General features: G+C 43.6%; 1 protein-coding gene across 1 annotated transcript; it reads right to left on the bottom strand.

Annotated features, from left to right (window-relative positions):
* Positions 1 to 2,851: 2,851 nt before the first annotated feature.
* LOC130194130 (uncharacterized) lies at positions 2,852 to 6,080 on the bottom strand (the record flags this gene model as incomplete). Its single annotated transcript, XM_056415024.1, is given in 4 exon segments — positions 2,852 to 2,932; positions 3,195 to 3,284; positions 4,158 to 4,315; positions 6,077 to 6,080. Coding segments are annotated over 4 exon segments (333 nt in total), but the record flags the coding sequence as incomplete, so codon positions are not given.
* Positions 6,081 to 16,780: the final 10,700 nt, after the last annotated feature.

The following is a 16,780-nucleotide window of genomic DNA, read 5'->3' on the forward strand; positions in this document are numbered from 1 at the left end:
AAATTAAAAATCATGAATAACTATGTCAAGATTCTTATATTATAAAGTAGAAAAGAAAAACATATTTAGTAATACAACTGGAAATACAATTGCACAGACAAGTAGAATTTTTGTGCAAACACACTAAAAAAATACAAAATAAAAAACCAGTGGCAGAAAGTATTTTTTCCCAGATTTTCCTTCGAGGGCGTCGTCTCATTACCGGCTGACGATGACACATGAGTGTCGCTCACAGGAAAAAGGATGATTTTCCATTGGAAAGCCCAAACCTTATTGTTGGGAACGAACCATCTGGATCTCAAAGGGCTTCGCTCCCACATCTATCTTCTCTGGGATAACACAGGGAGTCGGCGCAGGGAGAGGCAAGACTGATTGGTGATGAATTATGTATTCTTTTTTAGCAAATTGTGATATTTTGTCTGGCGACATGATGCCACACAATATGACAAACCCAAAGCATCAGCGGGAGCATGTGGCAGATGAGCATTTTGGTTGAATATTCCCATTAAGTGAAAAAGTGTTTCATTTGAACCAAATCATTTCGAATATCATCACTTTCCTAAAATAAAATTAATTTTTTGACAAATTATTTTCAATTTCTTTTGCCTAAATGATACTGGACACCTCTGGTAGAATCACCGATACACCCTCAGTTGAACACGTCATGTGATTCTACCCAATGTAGTATAATATATCAAAATATCATATATCCATCAATATGTGGTCAAGTTGTTTGTGGTTTTTGAAAAACATTTAAAAATGTATCATACCATTATTTTTACCCTTCAAAAGTTTGGGGTCACCCTGACAATTTTGTGTCTTTCATGAAAACTCTAACTTTTATTTATCAAATTAATTGAAAAATGAATATAAAATCTAGTCAAGACATTGAGCTTATAAATAATGATTTTTATTGTAAATATTAATGTAGTTCTTCTTGTGGCTCAAAGGAAGGCCAGTTATATAGCTTCTCTCACCAACATAACTGTTTTCAGCTGCGCTCACATAAAAAGGGTTTTCAAGGGTTTTCTGCCCCTCCGCTAGTCTTCTAAGGCGATAACACAATGTACCATTAGAACACTGGAGATGGGCCTCTACACACCTCTGGAGAGACTTCATTAAACACCAGAGAATAGTCATTTACACATTAACTATGTGGAGAGTTATGATTCATTTAATGTTATCTTTATTGAAAAAAAAACAGTGCTTTACTTTGAAAAATACGTGACTTCAAACTTTTAACATATATATATATATATATATATATATATATATATATATATATAGAGAGAGAGAGATTCCTGTGTGTGGGGGCTGGATGAAAGCTCACCAGCAAAAGCTGTAAAAAAAATCTAAAAGTCAACATGTAATATAATTTGATGAATAACTTTTTGTTGGGCTGTGAGCATGCATGCAAAGCCCATTGTGTTTGATGTGGCTCTCAGGGGCCTCGCGCACAGTGTCCCCCTTGTTCCTCCCACCTCTCCGAGGGGGGGGGGGGGGTAGAGCCCGGGGAGGTGTGCCCTCTAATAAAACATTTATATCCGGAAAGAAACAGCGTGTCCCGCTCCAGCCACAACACAGGCTTTGACACCGGGGGCTCCTTTTGAAGTTAGCCCAACCAACAAGATGGAGAGGCTCGTCTATAGGGGGGCCCATTGTTCGGTTCCCCCCCCCCCCCGCCCTCCTCCTCCCTCCTCCCCTGCATCAAGGCGTGCGGGTGCTAGAAAAAGTCTCTCACACAGTAGTCGGAAAAATAAAAGTCACTTCAAAAAGATGCCCCCCCTCCCCCCCCCCACACACGAGAAAATAAGCGGTGGCTAAAATTGGTTCGATTGCCAAAGTGGGGTAATTTGCATCAACTCAAGTCCGTTATCACGCAGCCGGACAGGAAGGTCACGGCTCTGTGTGCCTCGGCCTTAAAGGCCCCATAGCAACGAGGCATCAATGTGACATCAGTTCCACCCCAAAAAACACCGGCTTGTGCTCAAAATAAAAACACATTTGCGTGTAAACAAGGCCCGATTGTGACAAAGTGAGGACAGGAAGTGTGTGTGTGTGTGTGTGTGTGTGTTTCTTCTTCTTCCAAAGCGAGCATAGGGATGACTGTGCCGCTCGGGGAGATGATGTCTGCTGATTGGCTAATGATGCTCGGGACTGATTGAATTAGGCCAGGGGTCCAACGGGTCATATGTGGCCCCTGCAGCCTAAGACACGGCTCACCTTCCCCCCCCCCCCCCACACACACACACTCACTCCTGGGAAAGGCAAGAATCGGTGTGTGTGTGTGTGTGTGTCCCCCCCCCTCCCTCCGGGTCCCAGTTTTTACAGCTCAACCAAAATTCTCATGGCACTAAAATCAATGTTGCCATTGTTGGGGGCCAAACGGCGAGCGGCCCTCGACCATGGCCAATGCAAAGAATTCAAAGTGGCCGGGGCCGGCCGGCCGGTCGGGAGCCGCAGATTTGATTATGAGGGGAGGGCCAACGTTGTTGCTCGGCCCACAGAGGGGGTCTTGTTCCCCCGGACAAAGACCCTCTAAGTGGCCTGTGAAACTGACCCGGCAACAGAGCCACAGCGCTTTGATACGACTTCTGGCCTCCAGGAAATACCTCCACTGGGTCTGCTTCTTCTTCTTCTTCTTCTTCTTCTTCTCCTTCTTCTTCTTCTTCTTCTCCTTCTTGTTCTCCTTCTCCTTCTTCTTCTGCTTCTCCTTCTTCTTCTTCTTCTTCTTCTTCTTCTTCTTCTTGTTCTTCTCCTTCTTCTTCTTGTTCTTCTTCTTCTTCTTCTTCTTCTTCTTGTTCTTCTCCTTCTTCTTCTTCTTGTTCTTCTTCTTCTTGTTCTTCTTCTTCTTCTTCTTCTTGTTCTTGTTCTTCTTCTTCTTCTTCTTGTTGTTCTTCTTCTTCTTCTTCTTGTTCTTCTTCTTCTTGTTCTTCTTGTTCTTCTTCTTGTTCTTGTTGTTCTTCCTGTTCTTGTTCTTCTTGTTCTTCCTGTTCTTGTTCTTCTTCTTTTTCTTCTCGTTCCTCCTCCTTCTCGTTCTCATTTTTTTTCCTCATTCTTCTTCTTCTTCCTGTTCTTTTTCTCCTCCCCCTCTTTCTTCTTCTTCTTTTCCTCCTTCTTCTTTTCCTTCTTCTTTCATCCTGCTTCTCCTGCTTGTCCTTTTTCTTTTCCTCCTCATCCCCTTCCTTCTTCTTTTCTGTCTTCTTCTCCTCCTCCTCCTTTTTCTTTTCCTTCTTCTTCTTTCTTCTTCATTCATCCTGCTTCTTCTTCTCCTCCTCCTCCTTCTTCTCCTCCTCCTCATCCCCCTCCTTCTTCTTTTCTGTCTTCTCCTCCTCCTACTCCTCCTTGTCCTTCTCCTCCTCATCCCCCGCCTTCTTCTTTTCTGTCTTCCTCCTCCTCCTCATCCCCTCCTCCTCCTCTTTCTTCACGTCTTTTCTTTTCTTCCCGTGCCAGCCACTGTTCGGTGCCTGAACCGACGGGCCGAGCACCAGATGAACCTCGCCCAACGGCGAGGATGGAGAGAATGTTTGGCGGCGGATAACTCCGGCGTGTTCGTCGTCTGTTGTTTGAATTTAAATAAAGGTTTCCTTCTCCGCTGTCACATCGCATTAGCGGCGCCCGCCCGCCGCCGGCGGCTCGGCTTGGAGCGAAGCTGACGGCGTGTGGAAGCTAACACGGGCGCTGTGCCGTGACCGCGTCACCTGCAATCAGCCCCCGCCGCCAGCCAGATGAATCGTGACAGCCGGCAACACGTCCCCCGTTATGAGAAGAGAAACCTAATATTTTGGGACATCAGGGATCTCGGCGCCGGCGTCCATCAAAGTGAGAGCCTTCATTTAGTGCTCCGTGGATGGGTAACCCGGCACTTAACCCCCTTTTTAGATATTCCATCTCTCTCCTCTCCTCCTCGACTCACACACACACACACACACACACACACACACACACACACACACACACACACACACACACACAGCTTATGATGAGGCATCCCTCCCAAAACAGGTGATGCATTTATACCCGACACATTACGCCATGTTTTCACAAAATTCTTCATCTTCTCATCCTCCTTATTCTTCTTTTCCTTTTCCTTCTTCTTTATTTTGTATATCTTCCTGCTGCTTTTTCTTCTCCTCCTCCTCCTCCCCTTCCTCTTCTTCTTTTCCTCCTTTTCCTTCTTCTTATTTTTTTTTCTTTCTTGTTCTTTCTTCCTGCTGCTTTTTCTTCTTCTTTTTCTTCTTATCCTCCCTTTCTGTCTCCTTCTTTTTTTCATCCTCCTTCTTCTCATCAACATCCTCATCCTTCTCCTCCTCTTCTTCTCATTCTCATTGTTGTTGTTGCTCTTCTTAACATCCTCCTTATTCTTCTTTTCCTTCTTCTTTTTTGTAAATCTTCCTGCTGCTTTTTCTTCTCCTCCTCCTCCCCTTCTTCTTCTTTTCCTCCTTTTCCTTCTTCTTCTCCTTATTATTTTTCTTCTTTCTTGTTCTTTCTTCCTGCTTTTTTTCTTCTCCTTCTTCTCATCCTCCCCTCCTTCTTTTTCTTCTTATCCTCCCTTTCCGTTTCCTACTGCTTCTCTTCATCCTCCTCCTTCTTCTTCTCATCAACATCCTTCTCCTCCTCTTCTTCTCATTCTCATTGTTGTTGTTGTTCTTCTTATCATCCTCATTGTTGTTGTTGTTGCTCTTCTTACCATCCTCCTTCTTCTTCTTCTTCTTTCTTCTTCTTTCTTCCTGCTGCTTTCGAGCCAAACTAGAAAGTGTACGGGCGGGTGTAGCCACTTAGTATTTTTCTGTTTGTTATGAGCCTTATGTGTGTGTGTGTGTGTGTGTGTATGGGTGTGTGTGTGTGTGTCAGGAGGGTCCTATTGTACTCCTCTGTCCACCGCTTACGTTTTCTATTTTGTTTATCCGTGTGTGTGTGTGTGTGTGTGTGTGTGTGTGTGTGTGTGCCTTGAGTTTGATTTGATGTGATTGTGTCTGGCACGGAGTGTGTGCAGGTGCTGTGAATCGTAGAGATCCTAATCGCGACTCGTCTCCTCCGCTCCCCGGACGTTTCACCCCTCAGAAGGTTTGTCGATAGGACAATGTGTTTGCATATGGATTAACAAATGTTCAGACACACACACACACACACACACATGCACCGACGAGTGCTTGAACATGTGTCAATCATGTCGAGGCTCAACATTGGTGGAATAAAGAGATGAAAACTTTTTTCCCCCAAAAAATAAATGTGTTGATAAAATAATTTCATTACAAAGTCCAACGGGGAGCTTTTGATTATATTATATGATCATCTTCAGCAGAGTTTTCTAGAGCTTTATTAATATATTATTTGAGTGCAAAATATAGAATATCTGAGTGAAAATCGTATTTTTTTGTCTGGCTTAGTGAGCCGACAATATAACATTTTTATCACCATTTGCATTTTCAGTTAATTTTTTCATTTATTTATTTATTTGAACACATCAATCAACCGTACAGGGGTAAACGTGTCAGTCTTAGCTAACGCTAACTTTCAACCGTAGTCCCTGTGGCCAGATATTACAGGCCTTCACGAATGGAGAAAATGGTTATAAGAAAAACATAAAAAGCAATAAACATACTGGTTATGATCAAATATAGGCCTCATCATTAAAAAGTTTTTTTTTAATTCATAAAAAACAATAAACATATTAGTTATGATCAAATCCTATATTTATCATAACCAGTATGGTTACTGCTTTTTGTAATGTTTTTGTAAATTTTTTAAATCCTAAAATCTGGGGAAAAAATCTGGAACAAAATAAAAATATTACTAAAAAACATTACAAAAAGCGATACACATACACCTAATCACTGCAGTACATATTACATCCAAACAAATCATTTTTGTCTTTTTAAAACCATTCATAATGTCCATTTATGTAAACCGGCTTCACCCAGAACCCCAACGACTATACAACTAATGACTAACTCTAGAACTGTTTCATCATTTTTTCAAACAATAAAGAAATGCCACAAAATTTCCTAAAACGTAAATGCAAATGTCATAGCAGCAATAACACGCACACAGCCCGCCTGCCAGCAACACTCACCCATTGACATCCATTCATTTGACCTGCTGCGCCCGCGGCCTGTAGACATGCACTGCGACGGCAGCGTCAACCACCAGATGACATATCAATCATATTGATCCTCAGAATCGGTGCTGTTTGTCTGCTTGTCGCGGGACTCAATTGGCAATCAATGCACGGTTAGTTTAATTTTGGCCGTTGACTGACTGACTGTGTGTGTGTGTGTGTCCCTCATTCTCAGAACCTTGTTTAGGGGACTAGAAGAGACAATGTTGTCCTGCTGGCGTGTGCCTCGCCCGTGTTCATCAGGGGGTTCGGGGGGGGGGGGGGTGCCTAATACACCATGGCGGTCCCCCATTTGTTTAATTTGTAAGGCTCTGACATCAATTGTTGAGCTTCATTTGCCTCCATCGAAACGTCACATGTCACCGCTAATGGGCCCAAGCTGTGAAGTGTGTGTAGGGGCTGTATGTGTGTGTGTATTTGTGTGTGTGTGTGTGGGCGGGGGGAGGGGGGGTGGGTTGGAAATGTATTCAGTTTCCATCAAGGGCTGCCGGTTATCCATTGAATTAAATTCAATTATACTGAAAGAGAGAAGAGCTCGTACATCGTCGTGAATATGTCGTGTGACCTGAGACCAACGTGGAGACAGACGTGTGTTTGAGATGCTTACATTTGAACAAATTAACAGGAATAAACTAATGTTAAACTGAACGGGCCAAAAAGAGTCACATTTAATCACATTTTTTTTTTGCTTTCGAAATTGTGTATTGTATTGTGTATTTTATTTAGTCAATCAAATCAAATACAATACAATATTATCCTATATAATATACAAAAGAGAAAGACTGAAAAGGTATAGGGAGAAGCAAAAAATGTTTATAAATTCCTATCCTAAATTGAAATCAAAATAAATCAGAAAATTAATATGAAATAAAGAAGAAAATAAAACAACAATAAACAAAATATATTTATATATACTACCACATACATCTTCCATATTAATACGTTTTTAATTACATTTATAACTCTCAAAAATTGTTTTATAAATAATTCCCTTGAAAACCAAAAAGGAGTTCACCAGTCTTACATCCATTTCAACATTATTCCATAATTGGACTCCTACAACAGAAATGCGTCTTCTTTTAATCCCTTTTTTAGCCTTTTGTACCGTGAATTTACAAACATCTCTCAAATCATATTTACACTCATGTATTGAAAATAAACTTTGTTCACAGTCTGGCAGTGACTTTGCTTTAGCTCTGTACATTGTCTGCATTATTTTATAATAAACCAAATCATTAAATTTCATAACACGTGATCTGTAAAATAAAGGGTTTGTGTGCTCATAGTAGCCGACATTATTCATGATGCGTATCGCACGTTTTTGTAACACAACTGTTGAATTTAAAAAGGTTTTATAGGTCGAACCCCAAATGGTGAAATTCGATTGAAAACTACGGATTCAATAACACAAATACACCATTTAAATGTTTCTTTAAACGTATTTGTATCATACAAACAGTCTTACGCCGCGTGTTTACCAGAAAGAAGGGAACAGTAACCATCACCACGCCCTTATCCTCTTGTTGCTATGCTAGCCACATATGCTACTCCAGATTTTCGGGAACTTGTTGTTTCTTGGGGAACGGGCCTCTGCAGCTATGCTAGATAGTTTGCTCCGAGGGCTCCAGCTGCGTGGTTTTCAAGGGGACTACTTTCTGTATTTACTGAGAGTTTTACTGATCAGAATAAACCTTTGCATTTGCAGAGATAACGAGTGAAGTGTGACACGATAATAAGACTCGGTCGGAAAACACCATCATTTACTTTTAAACTGCTCGTAAATCAATACGAACGGTGCGCCCGCAGATTAAGAGAACGCGACTGTAATTCCGAGGGATCCTGAGCGGCGTCGGACAACAGAACCGATCATTAGAGGTCCCGCCCGGCCGGCCGCTCTCCACGAATTAATTGTGTTTCGGACTCAATGGACCTTCATGAGAACTCACATTTGCACAGATGCTGCGTGTGAGCGCGATAACGACCGGCTGGAAACGATGACTTCAGAGAGCTCTGCCGCCGCGTGAGTCTTCGTCTGCTGCTGCGGTCCGTTCCTGTCTCGAGGCCACGATGACACACACACACACACAGACACACACACACACCCACACACACAGACACACACACCCACCCACACACGCATGCTCTATACTGCCACACATGATCATACGCATGTCGTTATTAACTCCCACACATACGTACACACCCACACCCACAGGCACACGCACACACACACTCACCCACACAGGCACACACACACACACCCACAGGCACACGCACACACACACTCAGGCACACGCACACTCACCCACACACACAGGCACACGCACACACACACACTCACCCACACACACAGGCACACGCACACACCCACAGGCACACACACACACAGGCACACACCCACAGGCACACGCACACACACTCACCCACACACACAGGCACACACGCACACTCACCCACACACACACACTCACCCACACACACACACACACACACACACGCATGCTCTATACTGCCACACATGAGCATACGCATGTCATTATTAACTCCCACACATACGTACACACGCTCACACACAGACACACACACACACACACAGACACACACACAGACACACACACACACACACATGTATATCCATTAGTAAGACAGAGAAAAGCAAAGTGCAGCGTCCGGACAAACAGCCCCCCCCCCCCCACAGCGATAACCCCGCCGTATGACTCAATCCAGGGAATATGCTCAGTCACATCAACACATGCTCTTTGTCACCCATGCCCCCCTCCCCTTCACCATCCCCGAAAAACATGTTTGTCATGTTGCCCTCTGAAGGGTTATGTGTGTTCCCCGACTCGCATCGGTCCCCAAGTGTAATTGTGCGGGCATCTCAATGGGCACCATTCATGCCGCTCTTACGGCGACTCATCGCCCGGAAGTGATCTAAACACGACCGCGGGAACCTATCACACGGAGAACATTTGAAAGAGAAAGCGGGGGAGTCGAGGGGCATAATTCTGTTGTGAAGGGCTAATGCATTCACACCCACAGATCGACTCACCCGGACAAAAGAGGCTGTGTCGTCTATTCTCGGCAGCTGGGCAGGATGGCGAAACGTGGAATCCTTTGTAGGCCGGAAAGAGAAGTCGGTCTTTGTGAAAGATTTTTTTTTTACAGCGTATATTTTACCATATACGCCTTTGCACGGGCCCCGCTCAGACATTCAGAGTCGCAACAAGGCTCGAGGAAAGTTTGCACAGATTAGAAATGTTATTGCAAACGTTGAGCCCACTTCGGTGTTTATCAAGTTTCTTGTTGTTTTTTTAAATGCAGGCCTCGTCTTGTTTGGGAATCTTGGATGGATGGATATATATTTTATTAATCCCCAAGGGGAAATTTGTCGTCAGCACCAATAAACTAAACACACGAGAATAAAAAATAAAATATAAAATATAAAAAACAGGGATGAAAAATATAGATGTATACAAGAAGTATACAAAGTAAAATATAAAATACAATATATATGTATATATACAACATATATGCATACACAATACAATACGAATGACTGCAGTGTAAAATTAAATTAAATATAAAAATATTAAATATAGACAGATTAAATTAAATATAAAAATATAAAATATAGACAGATTAAATTAAATATAAAAATATTAAATATAGACAGATCTTAGTGTTTTTTAAAACGCCGAGGCTGTGTATCTTTGTGAATGAATGAGGCCTGTTTGCAAGAGTGAGGATGAATCAAAGAGTTACCGGTTTGCCTCGAGGTAGTTCGAAGAACATTCACGTCTCGTGTGTTTCAGCCAAATGTGAAGATATATAGTGTAAAGTCGGTAGAAATGAACAGAGCGTTGAAAATAAATAAAAATTATGCGGTTTTCTTGAAGATTGTATTATTTCTCCTCATTAAAATACAATAATATCTGTAGTTATTGCTGCCATGAACTCAATTCATTGCCGGTTGTATCGACACCATCTGTGAGACTGTTTGTCTCGTCGTCTTCCGGCTTTCCACCAGATTTTGGAACTTGTCTGCAGGGATTTTCTCCCATTCAGCCAGAAGAGCCGAAGTAAGAAGCCGAACACTGAAGCTGGGAGAGAAGTTCTGGATCACAGTCGGCGTTCCAGCTCATCCCGAAGGTGTTGGATGGGATTGAGGTCAGGCCTGACCTGGCCGTGTCATGTTGAAACAGGGGAGGGCTTTCCCCCAAAGTGTTGCCACACAGTTTGAAGCACACTGTTGTCTAAAGTATTGTTGTACACTGTAGCATGTAGCTTAGCTACAGTGTTTGCAGCTAGTAACTTTTCTCAAGTACTATACTTAAATACAAATCCATGGTAGTACATTATATTATATATTTCCATTTCATTATCTCTAGACTTCTACTCCAGAACAACGTTTGCTATTTTTGAGATTGAGGTTCGTGATGAGACTTACTTCTGAGTGATTCTTCCCCCCCCCTCCGTCTGCCTGTGTGTACCACAGGTGTGTCACGACGGTGTGTGTGTCTGTGAGTGTGTGTGTGTGTCTGTGAGTGTGTGTGTCTTTGTTTTCCTTCGTGTGCGCCGTGTTCTGTAGCTGTCGTAATGCATTCAGCGACCCCCTTCCACTGGGAAATGTTTAGTTACTCTTGTCAAACCTCTGGCAGGGGGCCCGAAACGTAAGAAATGTCCTCGTGTTTGCACCTCTGTGATTTATTATCCCAAAAGACTGTTTAAAGACGGCATTTAGGCAGCGGTGTTAATCTACCAACAAAGGCTCAGCTGTTTTTAGCAGATACAACGACTGTCAGGAGTCTTGGCTGGAAGTGCATTTTCAGGCACAGCTGAGTCGCATCAGTGCCACACACACACACACACACACACGCACACACACACACACGCACGCGTCAACAACAAAAAAGCACAGTTAGGCGGTTGGTGCTTTGGCTCTGGAAACATAATAATAATTCTGGCGGCATTCAAGATTCAAGATTCAAGATTCAAGATGTTTTATTTATCACATACACACACAGGGTGTGCAGTGAAATGAAAGTGGCAATGCTCAGCAGGAATGTGCAAGGGCAACAAGTACACACTATTTACAAATAAAAAACAACACAATATTTACAGTAAGTGTGTGTGTGTGTGTGTGTGCCTAAGAGGGGCAGTTGTGTGGGTCTATGTGGGGGTCCTGGTGAGGTCGGAGTTCACAATCCTGATGGCCTGAGGAAAGAAACTCCGTCTCAGTTTCTCTGTTCTTGCAGCGTGACTACGGAGGCGCCTGCCTGACCGCAGCAGCTGAAACAGTCTGTTGTTGGGGTGGTGAGGATCCTTCATGATCCTGCCGGCTCTGGTTCTGCACCTCCTGGTGTACAAGTCCTGCAGGGTGGGAGTGTAGTTCCAATAGTGCGCTCAGCCGAACGCACTACTCTCTGCAGAGCCTTCCTGTCCTGAGCGGAGCAGTTGCCAAACCAGGCTGTGATGCTTCCTGTCAGGACGCCAGCTCCAGAGTAGAAGGACTGAAGGATCCTCTGGGAAACTTTAAATTTCCTCAGCTGCCTGAGGTGGTAGAGGCGCTGCCTTGCCTTTCTCACCAGAGTGTCTGTGTTTGTTGACCATGTCAGATCCTCGGTGATGTGGACTCCCAGGTATTTATACCCTCACCCTCTCCACAGTAGTCCCGTTAATCCCCAGTGGTGAGTACGTCCTCTGTTGTTGTACCCTCCTAAAGTCCACAATCAGCTCCTTAGTTTTGGTGACATTCATGATGAGGCTGTTGTCCTGGCACCAGAGTGACAGATCAGCAACTTCCTCCAGGTAGGCCTTCTCGTCGTTGTCGGAGATCAGGCCCACCACCACTGTGTCATCCGCAAACTTGATGATGGTGTTGGAGCTGAACCTGGCCACACAGTCATGTGTGTACAGGGAGTACAGTAGGGGGCTGAGGACGCAACCCTGGGGGGATCCTGTGTTCAGGGTGAGGGATTTGGAGGTGTGTCTGCCCACCCTGACCACCTGTGGCCTGGCGGTCAGGAAGTCCAGGATCCAAGCACACAGGGGGGTGTTCAGTCCCAGCTCAATCAGCTTGCCGGCCAGTCTGGTCCCGCCCCTAGAGATGCTGCTATAGGCTGATAGGCTGCTGCGGCATAAGACTTAATGTGAGTTTTGATTTGAACCCCAGCTTTATTTTACGGCACAGTTGTGTGTTTGTGTGTGTGTGTGTGTGTATCTGAATAACCCACAACATATATACACTGATTTCCTTTCATATTCCTCTCTCTGCTTACAGATGTCTTCCTCCATTTCAGCTTCCTTATTATTAGGGCGTATACTCTATGTTACGAGTTGTTCTTTGCCACACTGTGTTGGCCCTTGTGGTGTATATTTCGATATTTGCTTTTGAAAAAATACAGTCAATCTTCCCAAAGTACATCCAAGTAATTGTTGACTTCATGTAAAACATTTGATTAAAATCTGATGTAATAAATGTAATGCAAAGACTAAAGCAGGTCATTTAAGATTAGATGTAAGACTTTCCTCTTTCATAGTCTTATAGTGAGGGCTGAATCAGGTTCACCTGGTCCCGCCCCTAGAGATGCTGCTATAGGCTGAGAGGCTGCTGGGGGACGTTTTAGGATACACTGAGCACCTCTCTCCTCTCCTCTCTCCTTATGGATGTTTTAGGATACACTGAGCACCTATCTCCTCTCCTCTCTCCTTATGGATGTTTTAGGATACACTGAGCACCTCTCCTTCTCTCTCTCTCCTTATGGATGTTTTAGGATACACTGAGCACCTATCTCCTCTTCTCTCTCCTTATGGATGTTTTAGGATACACTGAGCACCTCTCTCCTCTCTCTCCTTATGGATGTTTTAGGATACACTGAGCACCTATCTCCTCTTCTCTCTCCTTATGGATGTTTTAGGATACACTGAGCACCTCTCCTCTCTCTCCTTATGGATGTTTTAGGATACACTGAGCACCTATCTCCTCTTCTCTCTCCTTATGGATGTTTTAGGATACACTGAGCACCTATCTCCTCTTCTCTCTCCTTATGGATGTTTTAGGATACACTGAGCACCTATCTCCACTTCTCTCTCCTCATGGATGTTTTAGGATACACTGAGCACCTCTCTCCTCTTCTCTCTCCTTATGGATGTTTTAGGATACACTGAGCACCTCTCTCCTCTTCTCTCTCTCCTTATGGATGTTTTAGGATACACTGAGCACCTCTCTCCTCTTCTCTCTCCTTATGGATGTTTTAGGATACACTGAGCACCTATCTCCTCTTCTCTCTCCTTATGGATGTTTTAGGATACACTGAGCACCTCTCTCCTCTTCTCTCTCCTTATGGATGTTTTAGGATACACTGAGCACCTATCTCCTCTTCTCTCTCCTTATGGATGTTTTAGGATACACTGAGCACCTATCTCCTCTTCTCTCTCCTCATGGATGTTTTAGGATACACTGAGCACCTATCTCCTCTTCTCTCTCCTTATGGATGTTTTAGGATACACTGAGCACCTATCTCCTCTTCTCTCTCCTTATGGATGTTTTAGGATACACTGAGCACCTATCTCCTCTTCTCTCTCCTCATGGATGTTTTAGGATACACTGAGCACCTATCTCCTCTTCTCTCTCTCCTTATGGATGTGTTAGGATACACTGAGCACCTATCTCCTCTTCTCTCTCTCCTTATGGATGTGTTAGGATACACTGAGCACCTATCTCCTCTTCTCTCTCCGTATGGATGTTTTAGGATACACTGAGCACCTATCTCCTCTTCTCTCTCTCCTTATGGATGTTTTAGGATACACTGAGCACCTATCTCTTCTCTCTCTCCTTATGGATGTGTTAGGATACACTGAGCACCTATCTCCTCTTCTCTCTCTCCGTATGGATGTTTTAGGATACACTGAGCACCTATCTCCTCTCCTCTCTCTCCTTATGGATGTGTTAGGATACACTGAGCACCTATCTCCTCTTCTCTCTCCTCATGGATGTTTTAGGATACACTGAGCACCTATCTCCTCTTCTCTCTCTCCTTATGGATGTTTTAGGATACACGGAGCACCTATCTCCTCTCCTCTCTCCTTATGGATGTGTTAGGATACACTGAGCACATATCTCCTCTTCTCTCTCTCCTTATGGATGTGTTAGGATACACTGAGCACCTATCTCCTCTCCTCTCTCTCCTTATGGATGTTTTAGGATACACTGAGCACCTATCTCTTCTTCTCTCTTTAAATGGGTGTGTTTCATAGCACCCCTCACATTGCATGGAGGCATTCCTGCCTCCCACCAACTGGCAGCCTGTCGCACAACGGCTCCTCTCTGGCCGTGAGGTTGGCCCATGTTAGAGGTGACACTTAAAAGATTTGATTTCACTTTGAGAATACTTATTTCTTGAGAAAATACCACGTCTATTGAATTTGATCGTGTGTTAAATTCAACCGCATGCACTGAAACCGTTTCATAATGATAATCAATTGGATTAGTGGCTGGCTGGTGCCTGACAGGAACATGGGCCCGATTATTAAGGGGCGAGGCTGGTATCCCCCGTGGGCTTGTCACATGCTCCACAAAGTGTATGAATCAACTTACATTATTTAATAAGTTTAAGATTAAATTAGTCCGTACAAATCAGAGAAAAGCTTCATTTGTGACACTAAAATGTCTGAGTTGATATGCTTAAGAGTGGCAACAGAGCCAAAGACACGTTTAAATTCCCAGAGCCTTTCATGTTTGTTTGTTTAAAGTGTTTAAAAGCTGCAATATGCAGCTTTAACACAGAGTGTGTGTCACATGTTCGTCTTGGAATGCAGCCAGATGCCATCGGTCCCGTGATCGCCCTCATATAAAAGCCCCATTTATACATTTGATCTATATACAGTGTTTTTTTTCTCGACAATGGCACCTGATGCGACCCAGATGTGACCTGGCTTTTCTGATCATTTGCCTCTTGTGTTAAACATGGATATATTTTACTTTACCCAGATCACATGTGGTGTGAAAAAAGAGAGGAAAACATCTTCCATCAATACAAATCCAGAGAGAGCGTATACGGATAAATACAGCGACACAAGGATGCATGCAGACGGACTGTGTTGCCGTGGTGATTTATCTGCTACTGTGACGGAAACATCTGAGATGAGGAACAAATGAAGATCAAAGATAAATAATTATTTGGTTAATTAAGCGGGTTTTTTCCCCACATATATTTAAAAAAACAAAAAAAACACAGGGATATGACAAAAAAGAGTGGAGAAAGAGAGAGAGATCTTTTATTGAGAACTTGTGTCCTTCCTTGAATGTAGTTGTTTTTGCCATTATTATTAATATCCATATCAATTGTATATTGTTTGTGTTGCTGTGTCTTATGCTTTGGAAATATTGTTGTTGCAACATTTATGCTAATAAAGCAAATTGAATTGAATTGCATTGAATTGAGAGAGAGAGATAGAGAGAGAGATAGATTGTGTCCCATGAAACACAACTGTATTCTTATTATCATTATCCATGAATTGTAGTTTTTTTGTGTCTTAATGCTTTTGGCAATGTTGATGTTACGACATTCTTGCAATTAAAGCGAGAGAGTGAGAGAGAGAGAGAGTGAGGTCTGATCAAAAAGAGGCTCATCTATCCTCCTGACAGTTCCGTCTCTTCATCCTTCGGTTTCAGATCCTTCCCGTCCAGCTGTGTGGCCAAAGTTCAGCTACGGGCCCTCAGGTGTTTTTTGCTCTGATTGATCCTGGGCCCGACACACACACACACACACACACAGCCTCCATTGTTTGTGTGTGTGTGCGTGAGTGTGTGTCTCGCGCACCCTTGCCGTTCTTCTTTGGCGTGGGTCAAAGAGCTCGCCATCTTTCGCTGCCTCTCCCGCAAACAGTTGACACATCACGATGAGTGAAAGGTGTGCGGAGAGAGCGAGGGAGCGGCGGCGTGGTGGGAGTAATGATACGTGACAAGAGGTGGAGGGAGAGAGAGAGAGAGAGAGAGAGAGAGAGAGAGAGAGGCTTTGTTTGGGTCTGAGGATGTTTTGCGAGCGCCGCCTAATTGAAGGATGTTTTAATGCCGTCGGAGGATGGCAGGTTGGAATAATCATAGCTATTTGTTTACGCAGCCGACACCCCGGTTGACTTTTAATGGCTGCTTCTATGCACCCGGGTGAATTTGACTTTTCATTACCGCGTGGAAAAGACTCTCTCTCTCTCTCTCTGTTTACACGAAGACGCTGGATTCTGCATAATTGATGAGGCGGCTTGTCGGTTCGCTGAGTTTCTTTGCTGAGTCGATCCCTCGGTCTGACTTTGTCTTCTTTCGCGAGACACTTCCACTTCCTGTCTGACCTCTGAGGGGACGTTCATGTGTCCTGTTAACAACTTCAATTTTCTGTAGCCTACTTTACTTAAAGGTCTATTTCATTTTCTCAGCCAAGTACCCCCTAACTAGCCATTTTTGGTTAAATACACAGCGCTGTGTCATCAGTGTCCACTTTAATATAGAATATATACAATTCTGTTGATGAACTCACACTTATATTCTATTTTAAATGATTTATTTTAAATGGATTCTCATTTTAAAATCTCATGTACCCCCTGGAGTGCCTTCACGGACCACCATGGGTACACGTACCCCCATTTGAGAACCCCTGGTCT

The sequence above is a fragment of the Pseudoliparis swirei genome, chromosome 5 (genome assembly GCF_029220125.1).
Source record: "Pseudoliparis swirei isolate HS2019 ecotype Mariana Trench chromosome 5, NWPU_hadal_v1, whole genome shotgun sequence".
NCBI classification, from domain to species: domain Eukaryota; kingdom Metazoa; phylum Chordata; class Actinopteri; order Perciformes; family Liparidae; genus Pseudoliparis; species Pseudoliparis swirei.